This window comes from Diceros bicornis, chromosome 13, assembly GCF_020826845.1.
Source record: "Diceros bicornis minor isolate mBicDic1 chromosome 13, mDicBic1.mat.cur, whole genome shotgun sequence".
In the NCBI taxonomy this organism is placed as follows: domain Eukaryota; kingdom Metazoa; phylum Chordata; class Mammalia; order Perissodactyla; family Rhinocerotidae; genus Diceros; species Diceros bicornis.
This window is the reverse complement of record NC_080752.1, coordinates 30,490,894-30,510,573: the sequence shown is the minus strand read 5'-3', so window position 1 is coordinate 30,510,573 and position 19,680 is coordinate 30,490,894. Positions and strand designations below refer to the sequence as shown.

Genomic DNA, 19,680 nt, shown 5'->3' with positions numbered 1-19,680 from the left:
GGAAGACCTTAAGGTCTTCTCATACACCCCCTCTCTGATGTCCAACTCTTCGCTTCAAAGTGTGTAACAAGGAATCATCCTCTCGCTTGAATGCTTCTAGTCACAGGGAACTCACTGCCCACCGGGACGTTTCAAACATCTCACTTGCCCATTCCCCTAATGGCTAGAAAGTTCTTCCTGACCTAAGAGCTTAAACTTGGGGCCACATAACTTCCACCCCTTGGTCCTAGTTTTGCCTTCGAAGTCACACGCAAAAAACAAAAAGGCCCAATCCCTTTTCCCCAAGACAGCCCTCTTGTGAGCCCCCTCCACGCTGACATGGTTCTGAGTGCCCGTCACATCGGCCTACTGCTTTCTGGACAGGATCCACTTTGTTAATAACATCTTCAAAATGTGCTTCCCGCACTGAGACATAAAATCTCTGCTGCAGCTGTTACCAATGTGAAAACACACCTATGTGCACACCCCTGCACACACATGCACATAGAATAAAGTTCCTCTAACTGTATTTTCATCCATTCCCCACTTCATATCACATCGTCAAATAACCTTGCTGAAATCCAGATGTCTTATATCCACGACGTGCTCTTAATCTATCACCATACTTGCTCCATCGAGAAAAAATAAACTAAGAAAAGATAGGTGCCCAGAAATGGACCCAGCCCCCCATCTGTGATCTGACAACACGGGATGGGCAGGACCTGCACCTTCCTTCTCTGGACACTAAACTCCTATTGATTCCACCTCTGATCACATTAATCTTCATGGAAGTCAGAGCTCATGACTGACTCAAACTGAGCTCCGTGCCAGGTCATGCACGGGCTCAGATGTCTGTTTTAATGCAGAAATAACAGAAGAGTTAGTAAGATAATATAGGATGTATCTCACTGCCCCACTCCAGAAGAGGCCAGCTCTGAGCTTCTGAAGGCCCCTGGGGTGGGATTTTGTGTGAAGGTCCTGCAAGGGGTGGGGAAGGAGGGAGATGCTTTGAGTAGGGCAGGTGGACGAGGTAGATCATGGAGGGAATGGGTGCCTTCCCCAGACAGGGCAGAAACGGGGATGAAGTGGCGGGGACAAGTGCCCTGCAGCCCCATAGTACTCGCCAGTAAGGAGGGCTGCTGTGGGGGCATCTCAAACCCTTCCAGAGCAGAGTGTCCACAAAACAAGGGTAGATTCTAGGCCAAACCCCAGCATGAAGTGGCAGAGAAGTGACCTTACAGATGGTGAGCAAACAGAGCAAGGGCCCAGCCAACATCCCTGCTTCTGCCCCACAGAGGCCCAGAGTCCTGGTGATCCTACAGGGATGGGAGCAGGCTCGAGAGGTGACTGAGGTTGAACTTCCAGCCACCCCACTGAGGAGCAGAATACATCTGACTCACAGAAATAAGGGCATGTTGTACCCCCGAGTCATCGATAAAATTCATACCCACCACATCTATTGCCGTCACCCCACACATCTTCCCCTTCTGATGTTATATAGTTGATTTCTGTGACCCAAGTATATAGATTTATATTTACTCACGCTAAATTTTTCCTTTGACATATCAAAGCAACCTCTTGATTTGTCAGTCATTTTGTAAGCTCTTCCTCCAAGGTGCACAAAACCTTGTTAACTCCAGTCATTAACAGCAGGTGTTGAGCCCGGCCGGGCAGAGGGCAGAGGGCAGGCTCACATGTGCCACTGAAGGCTTCCTTCCCCATGGACACTGATTCACTGAGCAATCAGCTCTCCCGCAGCTGGTTCCATTTCCCAGAAATTCATCTGACTAGACTGTTATCCATCCCACATCTCTCTGCTTTGTTCATAAGGATCTATTGTCAAGTGCCTAGCTGAAACCCAAATGTACTCTGTCTACTACACGTTCTCAATCTATCAGCACAGTGACCCTATCGAGAAAAAAGAAAAATGAAAGTAGGAAAAGACAGAAGGAAATGAGGTGTAGCTGGCCTGACTGGCTCTGAGTGGTCACTGCTGTCTTCTCCAAGGGCTCATCAAATCTGGTCACACTCTATCCACATTCATCACCAAAGATCAGGTACCCCACCCCCTGCCCCCACTAAATGTCCCAACATCCCTGAGCTGGTCTCCTGAGATTTATGAATCAGAGTTCACAATCAGACAATTAGACAAGTAGTAGGAGGAAAGCAAAGAAACACTGGAAGCCAGACCACTGATAAACATTTCCCTTTTTTTATTAACAGGTCTAAAGAAAACCTTCATTGAGTCGGGACATAATAGAAATTATGGTGACCTGCATATAAAACCTGGCACCGAATTGGGCCTTCTAGAAATATTTATATACAAAAATATGCATTAAAATCTGCACCAGAACATAGTGCAGAGGTTAACTGACACCCCGACGGGAGTGCTTACAAAGGTGGTCTGGTCTGAGGACGCAGGGAGCTCTTGGTCCTACAGCCTCAGGGGAGAGCCCTGTGTGAGAAGAGCCTGTGTTAAAGAGGAGACCGAAGAGCATGTCTTTGAAGGCAGGACCCCGGTGAGCATCGAAATGCCACAAGCCTGGCATCAAACAAAAACGGTGCTGGGAAGAAAGGCAGGAGAGAAAGGCCATCCTTCTTTTCCTCGTTACTGGGCTCTGACCACTATTCGAGGATTCTGGATCTCTGCAGACATACCACCTAGAGGAACTTTTGCAATTTCCAAATATGTTTTTTCCAAGTAAGCTGCCCAATTCCAACTTAAGGAGCCAAATCATTATTAGCCTGATTTTAAGGATTAAGAACTACTTCTTATGTCATTTTCTGTAGGCCAAGACTGCAACACCTGTCAGAACCTCTATGACCACAACAGAAAAGTGTAACAATCACGGCCTCAATCCATTTGTCTTGGACCAAACGCAACTGAGCTGGTCTAGCCCAGAAACTACACTTCACAGGCGACGAAGTGAAGTCAAAAGCAGCTTCGAGCAGCACGGGAATTCCCCACTCTGAGTGCAAACTGTCTTTGCACACGGCAACTGAAGCCCTCAGGAGAGGCAGGGTCATTACTGCACATCTGTCTTCAAGGAGGAAGACAGTTCCTTCACTGGCAGCGCCTGGCATTCCAGGTGCACAGGGTCAGGACCGTTGTCTACGGGCTTTTTCACTCATGGAGGAGCTGATGTCCCTGGTCTGCTCATCTGTGGCTCTGCGGGAAGTGGTAACTGTCCCTGACTCAGTGCTAAGCTGCTGCCCAAACAGTCAGGCTCCACAGTTGGGAGACACACCAATGAGAACCCGAAAGAAACGGAGGGTGGGCGCAGGGGAGCATCAGGAGAGGCAACGGGGGCTGGGGAAAAAGCTGCCCGTGGGCTTTAAGTAGCCCGCAAGGACAGCAGTGCCTCTACAACTTCAGAGCTCCTAACAGTTACTGAAAGGGCTGGGAGTCCTCCCTGTCATTCCAGTGGATTCTACAAAGGGAAAACAGCCATCCTACCAATTTCTACCCAAAAGCAGAGTGATTTCTCAGCAGCCTCGAGGGTGGGGTTTTTTTTCCTTCCCAGTCCGGGGCTTGACGGTCTTGCTGCAGGGTGATCTGACACTTTTCTTCGACTGTGGCAGTAAGTGAAAGGAGAGATGAAGGGCAAAAGCATCAGAATCACAATTTAGGCAAAAAGCCGGGAGCCACACTAGGCTGTTAATGAGAGACTTTCTCAAGCAGTGTATTTCAGGACCCAAACGCTCAGAGGAAAAGACAGGTACTCCCTGTGTCACTGAGGCCAGGCACCAATTAATACTATATCCTGCAAGACCAAGATAACGCGGACACTTCGCCCAGTCACTAAGGCCCTTTCAGGACAGGGGGCCAACTCGGCCACTCCTTCACAAAGTCTTAGCGCATTTTAGTCCACTTTCAAATGACCTGACAACACCCTCTAGTGGAAATTATAAATAAAACAAGAGTCACGCATCCAATTCACCTCCTTCTGATACCAGAGTGGTTTCAAGATTCTCCATAAAATGGAAGAAAACAAAAACAAAAACAAAAACAAAACACTATCTTCAAGAACGCAAATAATAAAAAAAGGTGACAGTTCACCAGCCATCCTTAAGTCCCTCTCTGCCAAATCACCCTCCCTCCTCAGAAACTCTGCCTTCAACACCTTCTAAGACAGGGGGACACGTTGTGGGGGGAGCTACTGGTCCCCTCAGAGTTTGGGCAGACTGCCGGCTGGTGCCAGAATGATGCCAAAGACGTAGAAGAGTCCCAGCAGGAGGTTGAGTTTGGCAGTCCTCTGGGGCAGTTTGTTGAAAGTCTGGCTTCGGAACTGTCTCTCCAGGGAGAAGGCCATGGGAATGGTGAGCAGGGGGAGTGCCAGGCTGATGCTGCAGTGCGTGGCCAGGATGCTGAAGAGCAGGTAGGGCAGGAAGAGCAGCGTGTTGTAGAGCATGTAGGAGAAGGTGGGGCCGATGAGGATGGCGAGTGTGACAATGCCAGCCTCTCGGTCGGACTCCATGTCCCTGGTGTTGTTGGAATGGAGAATGGCCTCGGTGCTAAGGGCGAGGGGGATGGCATAGATGAGTGGGAAGACTGCCAGAGACCCCACCTGGACGGCATAGGCGAACATCACAGCCAGTGGGCCAAAAGTGATGAGGATGACGAGGTCTCCCAGAGCCACGTACTTGAATCCAATTCCTGCAGCCAGAAAACCCAGAGAGTTGGTGTGAGATCAAGGGCTGGAAACTGAGGGACTGTTCACCATTCAAAAGGCAGGCCACTCTTGGCCAGGAACGGTGAACTCTTAGACTGTGAGGGTGGGCAGTCATTGAGTTCCTGTCCCCTCCAGAGCAAACCCTGATTTCTTCTTCAATGACACAGAGGTACAGACAATACTGATCTTTCAGCACCAGGCAGGTTTCAGAGTCAAACCCAAGTTTTCCTTGCTACTGTCCCCCAACTAAGCCCTGCAACATAGAGCCGGGGGCTCCCACTACACACACAGCTCAACAAGGATCTAACAGGTCTTACAACCCAGTTCACCCTTCGCCAAGACTGTAAGACATTGCTTCTGTCTATAACACCATCAGATCAGTCCCTCATGGAACATCCCTCCCGGTCTCTTACTTCTCCACCTCCTCCCTCAACAACCTCCAGAGCCACCTTCTGGTTTTGAAAACCCCAGTGAATCTCAGTAAATTCCAGGACCCCACACTGAACATAAAGGAGCTTTCACCCACATAAGGAATGAAACAGCTAAGACAGTGAGGGTATAATGCTGCTTCCCCTCCCCGGTTCCCATGAAGTCAACACTCTAAATCATCCATAATTTTTCCTCCTGTCCTGCTAATCTACTCCAAACCCTGTCTAATCCACGTTCAAACCTGCCCAGTTTCTCCATCTCCATGCCACATTCTATCTCATATCCAAGCCACGGTCATCCATACCTGGAATACTGCGACACCCTCCTAATCGGTCCCTTGGCTTCCATTGTTATAACAACCTCCCCCTCCCCATCCCTAATCTAATCTCCACACTGCTGCCAGAGCCAGCCTTCAAAAACACTGATCTGACCACGCCCCTCCCCCAGCATACACTTGAAAACCCTCATTAACAAGTTCTCCCCAGGACAAAGGCCCCAGATCTCTCACCTGGCTTACCTCCAGGCCTGCCCTACCTCTCTCCTGCCTCACCTGGAGCTCTCCTCCCTTCTCCCCTTAGACCTCTTTCAGCTCCTCAGAGCCTTCAGACACCTTTGCCGGGCTAACTCCTATTCATCCTTTCAAACTTTAAATACCACTCCTCAAGGCAGCCTTCCCTCACCCCCAGGACCACATTTGGTTCCCCTGGCAAGATGCTCCCACAGCGCTCTGACTTCCACGTTCATAAACTTCATCACATCTCTGATTACCTAATCTCCGTCTTTTCCTGTAAACTGTAAGTTCCACGACGGCAGGGCCTGGGTCTCTGTTCACAGCTTGCTCCCCAACACCTGGCACACAGGCTGAACTGAACACAGAGCTGCAGTAACAAGCACCTGGAATTCGGGACCAGGGTCAGGGAAGGCGTCCCGCTCAGACTGCAACAGGTAAAGCAGCATGGAATGGGGAGAGGCGCCCACTCAAGGAGTGATCCCCACACACAGTGCCACAGAAGCCTGGGGAACCTCCAGATCTAACCAAGCTAACACGGTGTGGCCTCAGGATCAGAAAATAAAGAAAACTACTGGGTAATCCACTGCATTTTAACCAGCCTAAAATGATAAGGGGCACTGAGCTGTAGAGGATCTAAAGGCATGGCAGCCAAAGAGCAAGATTCAGCCCAAGTTTACCTCCACACTAGCATTTGGGGTTCCTTGGTGTTAACGACCACCCTTGGTTCTTTAGAATGAAGCATCCCCAGGAAAGCGTATAACAGGCATGGCCCCTGATACCCACCCTCACACAGCAAACTAATTCTGTACTCCCCATGCAGCACTTTGACAAATAATTTGGTTTTCTGAGGACATGCCCTCCAGGAGGAAGTTCTCTCAAGGAGAACATGAGCTCCAGTTCTAAATTAGGAAATCGATGTCTCTTGCAACGTCTGACACATGTAGGGGACTGCCCCTGCCCAAGGAAGATGCCAGGCAGCAATACTCCCAGCACAGATCTAGCAAGTTTCTCCACCAGCAGCTGCTCCTCTTTTGCTTGTTTTCTCAGCTCTCCAAACAGACTTCAGGGCTCTGGCCATGGAAGAAAACACAACAGCTCTACAGACTTGACCTTTGGCTAGATCACCCAAGAACATCTGCTTAGATGAGCTGGCCAAAAAATAACGTAAGGATAAGCCCCACCTTAAACAGGCCCTACACAAAAACCAACCACAAACCCACTCTAGGGAAGAGAAAGGTCTGGCAACCTTTTTGAGGTTATCTGACATGAGAAAATGATAGAGCCCTTGGGGAGAAAGCCCTGTTTCCTGAGTGTCAGACATACGGCCCAAGGCTCACTGGCACCACCTGGTTCAGAGAGGCCCCCCTGGGAGTTTCCCTTTAGGCATTCCCACCCTTCCCAACACCATTTTCCAAATGAGCCAGCACAGTGAAACACTGGACCATTCTTCACACAGCAGCCAGAATGAATTTGTTAAAACATAAATAAAAAAGTTGGCAAGGATGTGGAGTAACTGGAACTAGCAAAGATTGCTGGTGGGAGTGTAATGGCAGTACAACCACTTTAGAAAACACTTTGGCAGCTTCTCATAAAGTGAAACATCATCTACCCTATGACCCAACAATTCTATTCCTAGGCATTTACCCAAGAAAAATGAAAAAAAATATCCACAAAAAGACTTGAACATGAATGTTCAGTCATAAGTCAAAATATGGCAACAACCCAAATGTCGCTGAACGGGAGAATGGATAAACAAACCGCGGTGTGTCCATACGATGGATACTACTCAGCAATATGAAGGAATTACTGATGCACATCACAACACGATGTATCTCAAGACCATTGTGCTGGGCTAACGAAGCTAGCCACGAGAATTCACACTGAATGATTCTATTTATATGATGCTCTAGCCAGGCAAAACTAATCTATGTGAAAGAAATCAGAACAGTGGTTGCCTCTGGATAGGGGTGGGGAGAGTGGGAATTGACGAGGAAGAAGCACAAGGAAGCTTTTAGGGGTGATGGAAATGTTCTGTATCATGATAAGGGTGTGGGTTAGACAGCTGTACCCATTTGTCAAAATTCATGAAACAATAACACTTAAGATCCGTGCACTTCACAGTTTGTCAATTATATATCAATCAAAACCAATGTTTAAAAAAACATAACTCAGATTATGTCATTACTCTGCTCAATACATTTCCATGTCTCCACATTTGTTCATTCAATGACTATTAAGTACTGACTACATGCCAGGCACTGTTCTGGGCACCACGCGTTCAGTAGAGAACAAAACAACTAACAGCCCTAACCCCAGGGAGCTTACAGTCTAAGGGGGAAGACAATTAAGAAGTCAGTCCTTTACATGGTATGTTAGAAGGCAGTATGTGCTGTGAAGAAAAATAGAGCAGAGGAAAGCAATAGTGAAGGTATCATGGGGAGCACACGGGGGCGTGTGTGTGATTTTTTATTTCATTTTTTTTTCAACTGCTGCAAAAAGCTTTAATGTCTAGTCATTTTAAACAGGGTAGAAAGCAAGGCCTCACTAAACAGGTGACATTTGAGCAAATGGGTGGAGGAGGCTAGAAAGCAAATCGTACAAATAGAAGGGGGAGGAGTGTTCCAAATCCAGGAAACAGCATCTACAAATGACGTGGGGCAGGCGTGTTCCAGAAACAGCCAGGAGGGCAGTGTGGCTGGAGGAAAGGAGGGGCAGCTCAGAGAGTTGTGGGGAGGGGAGAGGAGCAGCAGCTAATGGAAAGCCTGGGGGTCATTGTAAAGACCCCGGCCTTTACTCTGAACGAGATGGGAGCCCTCGGAGAGTTCTGAGCAGAGGACTGATGGAGCTGCAGGATTACTCTGCCTGCTGGTTTGGGAGCAGCCTGAAGGGGACAAGGGGGTGTGCAGAGAGCAGTGAAGAACCTGCCACAATAATCCAGGGAGACGACAGTGGTGGTGGTGCTGGGAGGTGGTGAGAAGTGGTCAGGTCCCAAATGCGTTTTAGAAGTGGAGTCAACAAGACTGCTGATGGACTAGATGTGAGACGTGAGAAAGAAGCGTCAAGGATGATACCCATGATTTTTAGCCCAAAGAACTAGAAGGATGAAGCTGCCGTCAAGTGAGATGGGGAAAGCTGTGGGTAGAGCAGGCTTCCTTGGGGAGATCAGGAATTTGGTTTCAGACATGCTAAGCTTGAGACGCCTGTGAGACCTCTAAGAGAAGTTACTGAGGAAGAAGTTGGATGAGTTTGGAGTTTAGTGGAGAGATCTGGTCTGGAAGTGTAAACTTGAGAGTCATCAGCTTCATAGATGGCATCTGAAGCCATGAGACTGGCTAAAATCTCCAAGAGGGTAAAAGGAGCTAGAGAAAAGAGGTCCAAGGACTGAGCCTGGAGGTTGGGAGTGAGGAGGAACCAGCAGAGGAGACTGAGGCCCTGGAAGACCAGCATGGTCTAGCCCCTGTCCACCTCTCCAACTGTATCTCGTTCTCCCTCTTGATCACACCGACCTTTCGGTAGATCCTAGAAGATGCCAAGCTCCCCCAACTCCAGGGCAATTGCATTTGCTGTTCCCTCAGCGCTAAAGGAATCGGCACCCCAATCAGACCCCAATTCTGCCCCATGGCTGGCTCCTTATCCTTCAAGTCTTAGTTTGAGTCACCTTCACAGAGAGGGCCTCTTCCCTCCACCACGACCTCACACATTCCATTACAGCATCCTATTGATTTCTTTTATTGAACTGTTTACAGTTGGCTGCCAGGACACCACAGTCTCTTGGTTTTTTTCTTTCTCCTCCAGATGCTTCATCATGGTTCCCTTTACCAGTTCCTTCTCTTCTCCCCACCTCTTAATGTCAGAGTGCCCAGGGCTCAGTCCTGGTCCCCCTCATGTCTCTATCAACAGTCCCTCCTCCGGCGACCTCACCCAGTCGTACAACTTTATCTACGCGCCAAGGACTCCCAAATAGGTATATCTCTCCAGCTCAGACCTCTCCCTGGACTCAGACTCTTCTATCCAACTATCAATTTATCATCTCCATTTGGAGATCTCATACATTAAGATGTTCACAGTCAATTTCCCAATTTTCTCCCCCAAAACCTATCTTCAACCTTCTCTACCTCACTTGACATCAACTCCAATACTCCAGTTGCTCAGGACAAAACCTGTGAGTTAGGTTTAATTTCTCTGTTTCTCTCTTGCCTCACATCCCATCCATCAGCAAACCCTATCTACCTTCAAAATATATTCAGAATCTGACCGCTTCTTCCCTCTCCACTACTGCCACGAAACGTCTCTGCCTGGATTACTCAACATCCTCCTCCTTGGTCTTCCTGCTGCTGTCCTCGCCCTCTCCCCTTTATCGGTTCTCAATACCTCAGCCAGAGGGACACTTCTAAAACATTAAGGCCTACACAATCTGTGTGCCTCCCTGCCCTCCCCAAATGTACTTCTCTAACTTTACCTCCTTCTACTCTTTCATTCACACACTGGACTCCATGCTGTTCCTCAAACTTTTCAGGGACACTCCTGCCCTGAGGCCTTTGGCAATTGCCATTCCAAGATTTGGAAAGCTCTTCCTCCAGCTATCTGCTTAGCCAACTCCCTCACCTCTCAGCTCCTTCAATCTTTGCCCACGTGTTGCCTTTTTGATGAGGCCTACCCTGATCAAACTACTTAAAATGGTCAACAGTGTCCTCCTTCCTTGCTCTACTCATCTCTTCCCCATAGCTCTTATCATCTTTTCATACACTACAATCAGGATACCAACCGGTCCTGGCTTACCAGAAACGTTTCTGGTTACAGCACCAAAAGTCCCACATCCCGGGAACGAACCCTCTCAGTCCTGAGCAACCAGGACATTGGCCATCTTAACTATAATTTACTATTTTTACTTTCTGTCTCTCCTCACAATACATAAAATAACTTCCACGAGGGCAGGGATCTGTGACTGCTGTGTTCATGTACACAGTGCCTGGCTCGTAACAACCGCTCAGAACAGACTGCAATTTAAAACTTATGAATTGTTTACTTCTGGAATTTTCCATTTAATATTTTTGAACCTCAGTTGACTGTGGGTAACTGAAACTGCAGTACCAAAAATTTCCATACATGTGAGTCCTTCCTAACACCCATCAGCCAAGCCAGGATCTTCTCAACTCACTACTGTTTTCAAAAAATCCACATGACCTACACGTTACAGATCTCGTGTAAATGGCCTAGATCAGAAAAGAACCTTCGACACCTCTCCTCTAGCCCTATAACTCTGGTGCCACGCAGTGTTTCCAGGACATGCAACTAAGACTTGCAGCACAGGAAACAGGCCCATTCTTACCTCCTGTGTAGAGAAAGGAGCCAGACAGGCCTCCAAAGTAGATGAGAGCCAAGTGCTCCAGTTTCAGAGGGGACAGATAGTAGAGGCAAGCCGCACAGACACAGCCCAAAGTGTAGAGGAAGACGCCAAACCGGACAACATCCTGGGGCTCCAAGATTCGGTCCACCAGGGTCCTGTCATCACTCTTTTTGTGGTCAATGCCCTTGGAAAAGTCATAGTAAGTGTTGACCAAATTGCCAGCCCCGTGCACAGCCAGGACAGCCACGGCACACCCCACCAACAGCCTGGGGTCCAGGACGCCCTGGGATCTGTAGGCCAGGGCACTGCCCAGGGCCACCGGGGTGAGCGAGGCACTGAAGCTCCAGGGCCGCAGAGCCAGCACGTAGGAGGCGCACTTCTGCCTCCAGGAGCGCTGGGCGGGCCTGTCCTGCTCCGGACAGTCGCTCCCCAGAGGGTCCCTGTCCCCAGCCTTGGCCGTCTCTCCCGCCTGGATGTTAATCTTCTCCCCCGGGGCCTGCGAGGCCGCCATGGAGGCCGCACGTGGCCGAAGTCAACGCTAACGGTGAGCCACCCACAAGACAGCGACCGCCCCGGGGCGAGGAGGGGCGGGGCGCGGCGGCCGGACCTGACCTTCCTGCGGTTCCGCCCGCGCAGAGCTGTCGGGGCGGCGGGCCCGGGCACAGCGGCGAGCGGCCTGGCACCCACCGGCCCGGCGGCACAGCCCCGGCCTCCCGTCACCTGGGCGAAGCCTGTCTCTGGGCCCGACCCCGGCTAGTGCCCCAGTCCGAGCTGCAGCCGCCTACCCCCGGCTACCGGGGCCGCCATCTTGTGCGCCCGCCTCTGGAGGCCCGCCCGGAAACACGGGCCGCCGCGCGCACTGGGCCGGCCGGGGCCAGGCCGGGGCGGTGACCCCGCGGGCCACCCCTTTCCTGGCCGGAGGTCCGCGCCTGCAGCTGCTCCTAGACTTGCCGGAAACAGCTTAACTCAGCATCACAAGAACGACCACGAATGCTTATCGCTTTCCGACCTACCAAGCGCTTTCACTCACCGAAATAGGACTCATTCATTTTTTATTCAACAAGCATTTATTGAGAGCCTACTGTATGCAACAAGCATTTATTGAGCACTCAGTATGGTACGCAGCAGTGAACAAAATGGACAAAAATCAGGGAGCGCATTGAGGGCCATGAGAAAGGTATAATTATCCCCCCCTTTTTAAATGAGAAACTTGTAATGTCTAAGAAATTATTAGTTCTGGTAATTCCCGCTTTTTATTGTGCAATTACCATATGCCATATACTGCCCTGCCTGCCCTTTTTTTTTTTTTTTTTCCATATTCTGGTTTATTTACTTATTCATGCAAATAACCGCCCTCCTCCCCACCCCACCAGGTGGCCAGCTCTGTGTCTCCACTGCCCACCTTCTGGGAGCTTATGGTCCATACCTGTAGCTTGTTCTGGCTGGAGAGAGCCAACTGTTACATTTTTAGGAATTTTGTGAACTGGTCATTAGGCACAGCCATTACTAAAAATTAAATTACACAAACTCACAATTAGATAAAACTATATTAAAAACAAAGGTAACAGATACTCGAACCTCATTACTTCCTAATTATTTCACTACATTTTAGCATTTATGCTCTTCAGGTTCTTTGCGTCTGTTGTATCTGCATTGTGGAAATACTACATAATAATGTGCTTCTGCTCATCTCGTCCCAGCTTTTCATTCAGTGACATCCGCTGGTAGCTTGAAACCTGCCACGATGGGAGTCTTTATACTGAGCAAATCAGCCAATCCTTGATAATTGTTTTGTTGATCCTCTAGACTTAAGCAAGGGACAAGGAAAAGTTAATAATGCAGGTCGAAGGTAAAAGTGTGTTAATTCTGTAGCTGTTACTTTGTGACTAGCAACAAGACTTTGAGGAAATATTCTTCCAGTATTGGAAAATTATTATCCAGTTCAGCAAAGAAGCCACTCATGTCGTTGAGAAACTAGTGAAGTTCCAACATCTCTTGATTGTCACACTTTCCTCTTTCTTACTCATTAACATAAAAGAAAATATCAACCAACATTCATGGGAGACTACACTTATTGGTCAATTGCAGCCATAAGGAGGCTACACAATATCAAAGAAAGCATACCGTTAGAATCAACCTGCCATATGGAATTTACAATAAAGAGTAGTGTGTATTTTATTTGTAAGTTGTGTGCTACACATCCTTTACATGTGTTATAACAACATATATAACACATAAAGTTATAATACACATATAACATACATGTACACGGATGGACTACATAATTTTCGTGCCCGATGCAAAATAAAAATGCAGAGCCCCTGGTTCAAAAATCGTTAAGAATTTCAAGACACAACATCACGACCTCATAGGTCACACAGCCATGAAAACAGCCCTGTATGTACATACATGCCCCCCTCCTCTACCAGCTAGCTGGTTGTTAAATATTTACAGCTCCACCACCCAGCACATACTTGCGACGCTGGCCAAACCTGAGAGTCCTACGCTGCCAAATCAGAGAAAAGGAAGCAGCAGGTGTATTAAAATCCTGGCTCCATCACTTACCAACTCAACGACCTAATCCCTCTGTGTGTCAGTTTACTTGTGTGTAAAGTGGGAACAATACAGCCTGCCTCACAGAAATGTTCAGGAATAACAGTAACAGCATTTATTGACTGTTCACATGTGTCATACAGTGTTTTAGTTGCTTTACATGTATTGGTGTTTAACCCCACAACACTGCCTACTGAGATAGGTACATTGTAACCCTTCTGGTTTTATAAAGAAATAGTTACTTGGAAATTAAGTACTTGCTCATATAGTTAGTAAGTGTTGGAGCTGAGTTTCAGATTCAGTTAGTTTGACTCCAGTCTCCTTTTATATTGCTCTATAATGTCCACTAAAATGCCTGATACTTTGTAAGTGTTCAATAAATATTAGTTATTATTTTAACATAATGGATAAGAAAGCTCTTTGTAAACTGAAAAGAGATCTACAGATGCACTGATTACTGTTGCTATAAAAGCATCTTTGATTAATTAGAAAGCAGGTAATAAAATAAATAAGTTCTGGGGATATAATGTACAGCATGGTGAGTATAGTTAATAATACTGTATTGCATATTTTAAAATTGCAAAGAGAGTAGATCTTAAAAGTTCTCATCATAAGAAAAAAAAATTTTTGTAACTGTGTATGATGACCAATGTTAACTAGACTTATTGTTGTGATCATTTTGCAGTATATACAAATATTGAATCATTATATTGTACACCTGAAACTAATATAATCTATGTCAATTATACCTTAATAAAAAAAAGATAAGAAAACAGGGCCTTACATCTTAAGGTGGCAGAAATCTCATATATTGCTAGTGGGAGTGAAAATTGGTACCTCCTCTATAAAGATCAATTTGACAATATCCATCAAGCATGGGTACACATGGATTTACTCTCTGAATCTGTAATTCCACTTCCGCATATTTATCTCGGTACAACTGCCAGGGAATAAAATTATATATGTCCAAAAGCATTAATAGGCGGCATAATTAGTAATAGCAAAAATTTGGAAACAACACAAGTGTCCATCAAAAGAGGACTGGAAAGGGGCCGGCCGGTAGCACAGTGGTTAAGTTCATGTGCTCTGCTTTGGTGGCCCGGGGTTTGCAGGTTTGGATCCCAGGTGTGGACTTACCCACTGCTTATCAAGCCACGCTGTGGAGGCATTCCATATATACAGTAGAGAAAGATGGGGGACGTTAGCCTAGGGCCAGTCTTCCTCAACAAAAAGAGGAGGATTGGCAATGGATGTTAGCTCAGGGCTAATCTTCCTCACAAAAAAAAAAAAAAAAGACTGGAAAAATAAATAATGGTATATCCACGTGATAGAATACTATGCAACCAAAACAACAACAAAAGAACAAGGAAGCTTTTTATATACTAAGATGGAAAGATCTCCAAGACCCCCTAAAATTTTAAAAAGTGCAGAACAATGTATATAGTGTAACAAAAAGGGAAAATAAGAATATGTATTTAGGGGCCGGCCAGTGGCATAGTGGTTAAGTTCATGTGCTCTGCTTCAGAGGCCCGGGGTTCACAGGTTCAGATCCTGGGTGTGGACCCACGTACTGCTTGTCAAGCCATGCCATGGCAGTGTCCCATATAAAGCAGAGGAAGATGGGCATGGATGTTAGCCCAGGGCTAGGCTTCCTCAGCAAAAAGAGGAGGATTGGCAATGGATGTTAACTCAGGGCTAATCTTCCTCACATACACACAAAAGAATATATATATTTATATTTGATTGTATTGCATAAAGAAACTTTAGGGATACTTAGGAAATAAGAAAATAAGTAGTGAAGAGGCAGGGGTGGAGCCTGACTTTTCATGATAAATATAATTTTTATTTATGTTAAGATCTGCACAGTGAATATATAATATTCAAAAATGTTTAATGATTAAAAATAGAAATGTTGAACACAAGTGAAAAATGTGGAATGCAGAGGAACAATTAGTTCACAGAATAAGCAATACAATGAAAAGATTCTAAACCTAAAGCAGTAAATCATATTTAAAAAAAAATCTTTCAAAGCATTTTGTTAGCCACAGAATATTAGCAAATTTCTTTCAAATGGCAGTTTAGGACTTCTAGAAACTTACATTTCTTAAACAAACACTTCTTTTTATTACATAAGTAATTGATGGTAATGTACAAAGAAAAAAATATGCCTTCCCCAAGTCCCATTACATCTTAGTTGTATATTTTCCCTCTGTAAACACAGAACACATAAAAATTATGTTTTTTAAAAGGGTTATATTTAACATACTGTTTTATAACATATTTTTTTAAACTTTGAACCATTTTCCTTCTTAGCAAATATTGATCTGCGTTATCATTATTAGTGGCTACACGTTTTCCTTAATATGAATGCATATTTTATCAGACTCCAATTGTGAGATATTTAGGAATTTTCAATGTTTATTATAATAAACAGAATGTATTTAAAAACTGAGATGTCAAATTCCATTTTTAAAACTGATTTTTTGAAGGGATGTTTTAACAACCATGCTGCTTGAAAATTATTTACGAGTGGCTCATTTAGTTCAAACTTGGCTATGGTTTCTCGCGAATGATCTTGTGAGCTAGATAATTTTGGAAAAGTGGGAAAATCTAATTAAAAGCGCTTTCAAATGCATATTACACTTAACAAAAGAGAAATCACGGGTACATAAGTTGAGCTAGTCCGAAAACTTTAGGTCTTTTGCTCCAGCAGCTACCGGGCACCGGCTTCGTTCACACTCTGGTCTCAGAATTAAACCGGGCGGGGTCACGCACCTTCGCCCACCCCTCGCGGTCCCATCTCACCGCACCACACAGCGGACTCCGCGCGGCTACAGCCCCAGTGCCGAGGGGAATTATAGTAGCGACGCACCGGATGTGTGCGTGGAAGCCCCCGAAGTCAACTCACGACCGATTGGTCCTCCCGAGCGAACCTAAACCTCCTTTCTCCTGCCACTGGTCGCGTGGTTTGTCTATTTGAACAGTCCCCGCCCCCTGGGGAAGCCGGGTCCCGAAGCCCCACTGCTCCTTCATTACTATTGGTCTGTGTTCCAGTCCATCTTCTCTTACGCCTGTCGATTGGTCCTTAGCAATAGGAGCCCGCCCTCACTCCCGCCCCGGCTTAGAGGACAGCGGGCCAGGCGGGTGGTGGGGCCGGGGGCCTGAAGTGGCGGTACCGGCGCTGGCGGCGGCAGCTGAGGCCTTGGCCGAAGCCGCGCGGTGAGTCTGGGGCCTGGCACCGACCCCTCCACGGCGGCGGAATGTCCTGACCCTCGGCCGGCGTGGTCCGTGGGGGGGCCCCGGGAAGTCGCCTGTCTGGGACGTGGGGTCCCCTCAGTACCGGCCCCACGGACTTGGGCGCCGCCTGAGCTCTTGACCCCCGCCCCGCGAGGCCACGCCCACCTCCTCCCGGACCCCGAGGAGAGCCCCGCACCCTGCAGCCTGCCGTGGTCTCTGGCGCCGCGTAGACCGGCCCATCGGCTCCGGACCTGCCGGGACGCCTTGGGGTCTCCGTGCCCGTCAGCCACCCCTTGTTCTGAGCCGCCTACAGATGTCCTCAGAGAGGACCAGCGTCAGTGTCGGCCCCGCGCAGTGCGCCCCGGAGCCTCTCGAGGACCCAGTCCCGGGGTTGAGCTGGTTCCGCTGGGTTCGTCCTCGCCGTCTGCCCGCCCCCATCCCTCATCTCAGCCGCCCAGTGAGCCCTCGCCAAGACCCCTGGGGTGTTGGGCTCCCAGTATTTTCATCGAATTCTGTCTGGAGCAGATGGCCGGTGGGCCTCAGACCTTGTAAAGAGGTACTGGGTCTTTCCTGAGAATGGAAATTCCTCACCAGCCTCCCCCCATCACGGACACCCCACCCTCGCTCCATAGTTGTGTTCTCATCAGGGATCCTTGGGTTTCCTCTTCCCGAAGAATGACATTTCCTTCTGCAGTTTTTGTCTTGGCACCAGAGTATTTAAAAGCTTTTCAAAACCAGTTCTTCCCTGTTTTTTCCTCTGCATCTCACAAATTATTCCAAAAATAAGAATTTTGAAAAATTGGTTTTCTAGTATAATCTGAACATTCTTGGGTCAGGTGTGCGTTTTACTTCCATAGCAGTCTCGGCTGAGCCCTGTTATGTCCACTTTATTGTGGTTGCCTGATTATTTATGTTTCCCTCTAGATCCTGAGCTCATTGAGGGAAGGTACATAACTGAGGAATGAATGCGTGATCTCAGGAACTGATCAGTCTGTTTTAGCTCACATTCCCAGTACTAGTATTCTGTAGAACTGCACTGTCCAGTACAGGAACCACCAGTCACATGTGGCTTAGCGCACTTGAAATGTGACTAGTCCAAACCGAGATTGCCGTAACTGTAAAACGCACACGAGATTTTGGAGACTCAGAACAAAAAAAGAATGGAAAATATATCAATGATTCTTTTATACTGATGACACGTTGAATATTCTATATATGAGATTAAATAAAATGTATTAATTACACCTGTTTTTTTACCTTTTTTGATATGGCTACTAGAAAGTTTAAAATTACATTTGTGACTCGTATTATATTTCTGTTGGACAGTGCTGCTACAGAATAATAACGTTTCCCTCTTTAAGTTGAACTCCTTGAGGAAAGCGGCAGTCTTAGACAGATTTTATTCTCTCTCGACCTCCCTACCTCTAGTACCTGGCGCTGTGCCACGTACGTAGTAGTAATAATGATAATAATAGCTAACAATTACGGTTACACTGTGGCACTGTTTTAAGCACTTTTCAACATGTATTAACTCGTTTAATCCTCACAGCAACTCGATGAGTTGGGTGCTATTATCCTCCTATTGCAGTTGAAGAAACTGAGATGTTTTAAGTATCTTCTTCAAGGTATATAACTTTGAACTGGATTCAGACTCAGTCCGGCTCCACAGCCCACAGTTTGACCCTCTCTGCTACCCTGCCTCTTTTACACAGCAGTCATTGTTAAATGAATTGAGGCTTTCTACACGTTCCTCAGTGAGGTCTCCCAACCTGTTTTAGGATCCCCTACCTGATGGGCTGGGTGGAAATTTGTGTTCAGGAACTGGGGCCATAAATAAATTCATCACCATAGTTTGTTATCCAGAATATTTAAAGGAAGCTTCTCTCCATAGAACCTCAGGGCAAGATGCTGGGAACCGGGCCTGCCGCCGCCACCACAGCTGCCACCACCTCTAGCAACGTGAGCGTTCTGCAGCAGTTCGCCAGTGGCCTGAGGAGCCGGAATGAGGAGACCAGGGCCAAAGCTGCCAAGGAGCTCCAGCACTATGTCACCATGGAGCTTCGAGAGGTCGGGGCTTCTGTCATTTGGGCCAATCGTCATGGAGTGTTTGGGCTAAATGTACCATCACTGGTTTAGATTCCTTTTGACAGCTAAGTAAGGATTCGGAAAATGTAGAGGTTCTGTTTTAGAAAGGCACCCGATTTCTCATGTCCAAAGAATGTGCAGTTTCCTTTGCAGTGGTTACACATTTCCGTGGCCTTTCTTGTGTTGTGACATTTTAGGAGTCAGCATAGAGTCAGCTGTTTTTTTAAATTTTTTTCTTTTTCCCATCACATTCTAGACCCTCAGTTCTTTCTGCCTGATAACAGTGGTTGGGATGGGTTTGAAGAGGTGATAGCTTAGGGCTTTCTAAATAGAGACCAGACTTGAAGTCAGGGACAATGTCTTGTTCATCCTTGTACCCCTGGTACTAGGTAGAACCTAGGACAGGACGTGGCCTGCCATGGAGTAAATACTCAATATGTATTTGTTAAACAGGTGAGTTGTGAGTTCACTTGCTCTACAGTTTAAAAGTATGGAGTTGGGCAGTAGCTTTGTCGTCTTTGTTTTGAAATGTACCTGCTGGCCACTTCTCAGGTCTGAATCTTTGGAAATCCCCCTGCCACCCCCCACCACCACCATAAGGAAGACATTAGAAATTGTTCTGAGTATATCTTCCTTTGCAGATGAGTCAAGAGGAGTCAACTCGCTTCTATGATCAGCTGAACCATCACATTTTTGAACTGGTTTCCAGCTCAGATGCCAATGAGAGGAAAGGTGGCATCTTGGCCATAGGTAAGGACAGAGTCTCTGATGACAGTAACAACTAGGAATAAAGTGCTCACCTTTGTGTCCACTGCGCCCCATGTTTGCCCCTTACTAGATGCTTAGTTCATATTTGTTTAATGAAT

The 19,680-nt window shown here is 47.1% G+C and overlaps 2 protein-coding genes across 5 annotated transcripts in view; one reads left to right on the top strand and one right to left on the bottom strand.

Annotated features, from left to right (window-relative positions):
* Positions 1–2,169: 2,169 nt before the first annotated feature.
* Positions 2,170–11,540, bottom strand: UBIAD1 (UbiA prenyltransferase domain containing 1). The gene is made up of 2 exons (XM_058552886.1): positions 10,922–11,540; positions 2,170–4,636 (listed from the first exon to the last, which is right to left on the bottom strand). Exons 1-2 carry the CDS (start codon positions 11,448–11,450, stop codon positions 4,149–4,151), a joined length of 1,017 nt encoding a protein of 338 aa, XP_058408869.1. The 5' UTR covers positions 11,451–11,540; the 3' UTR covers positions 2,170–4,148.
* A 5,088-nt stretch (positions 11,541–16,628) lies between these two features.
* MTOR (mechanistic target of rapamycin kinase) overlaps positions 16,629–19,680 on the top strand; it is a 123,861-nt gene continuing 120,809 nt past the window's right edge. For 2 of the 4 annotated variants that reach the window (XM_058552883.1, XM_058552882.1), the window contains exons 1-3: positions 16,629–16,711; positions 18,621–18,796; positions 19,456–19,564. In XM_058552883.1, the coding sequence (XP_058408866.1) occupies positions 18,635–18,796; positions 19,456–19,564 (271 nt within the window). In that variant the 5' untranslated portion in view covers positions 16,629–16,711; positions 18,621–18,634. Of the gene's footprint in view, positions 16,712–16,967; positions 17,286–18,620; positions 18,797–19,455; positions 19,565–19,680 lie in introns of those variants that run through there. The other 2 variants (XM_058552884.1, XM_058552880.1) reach the window with 2 other exon arrangements.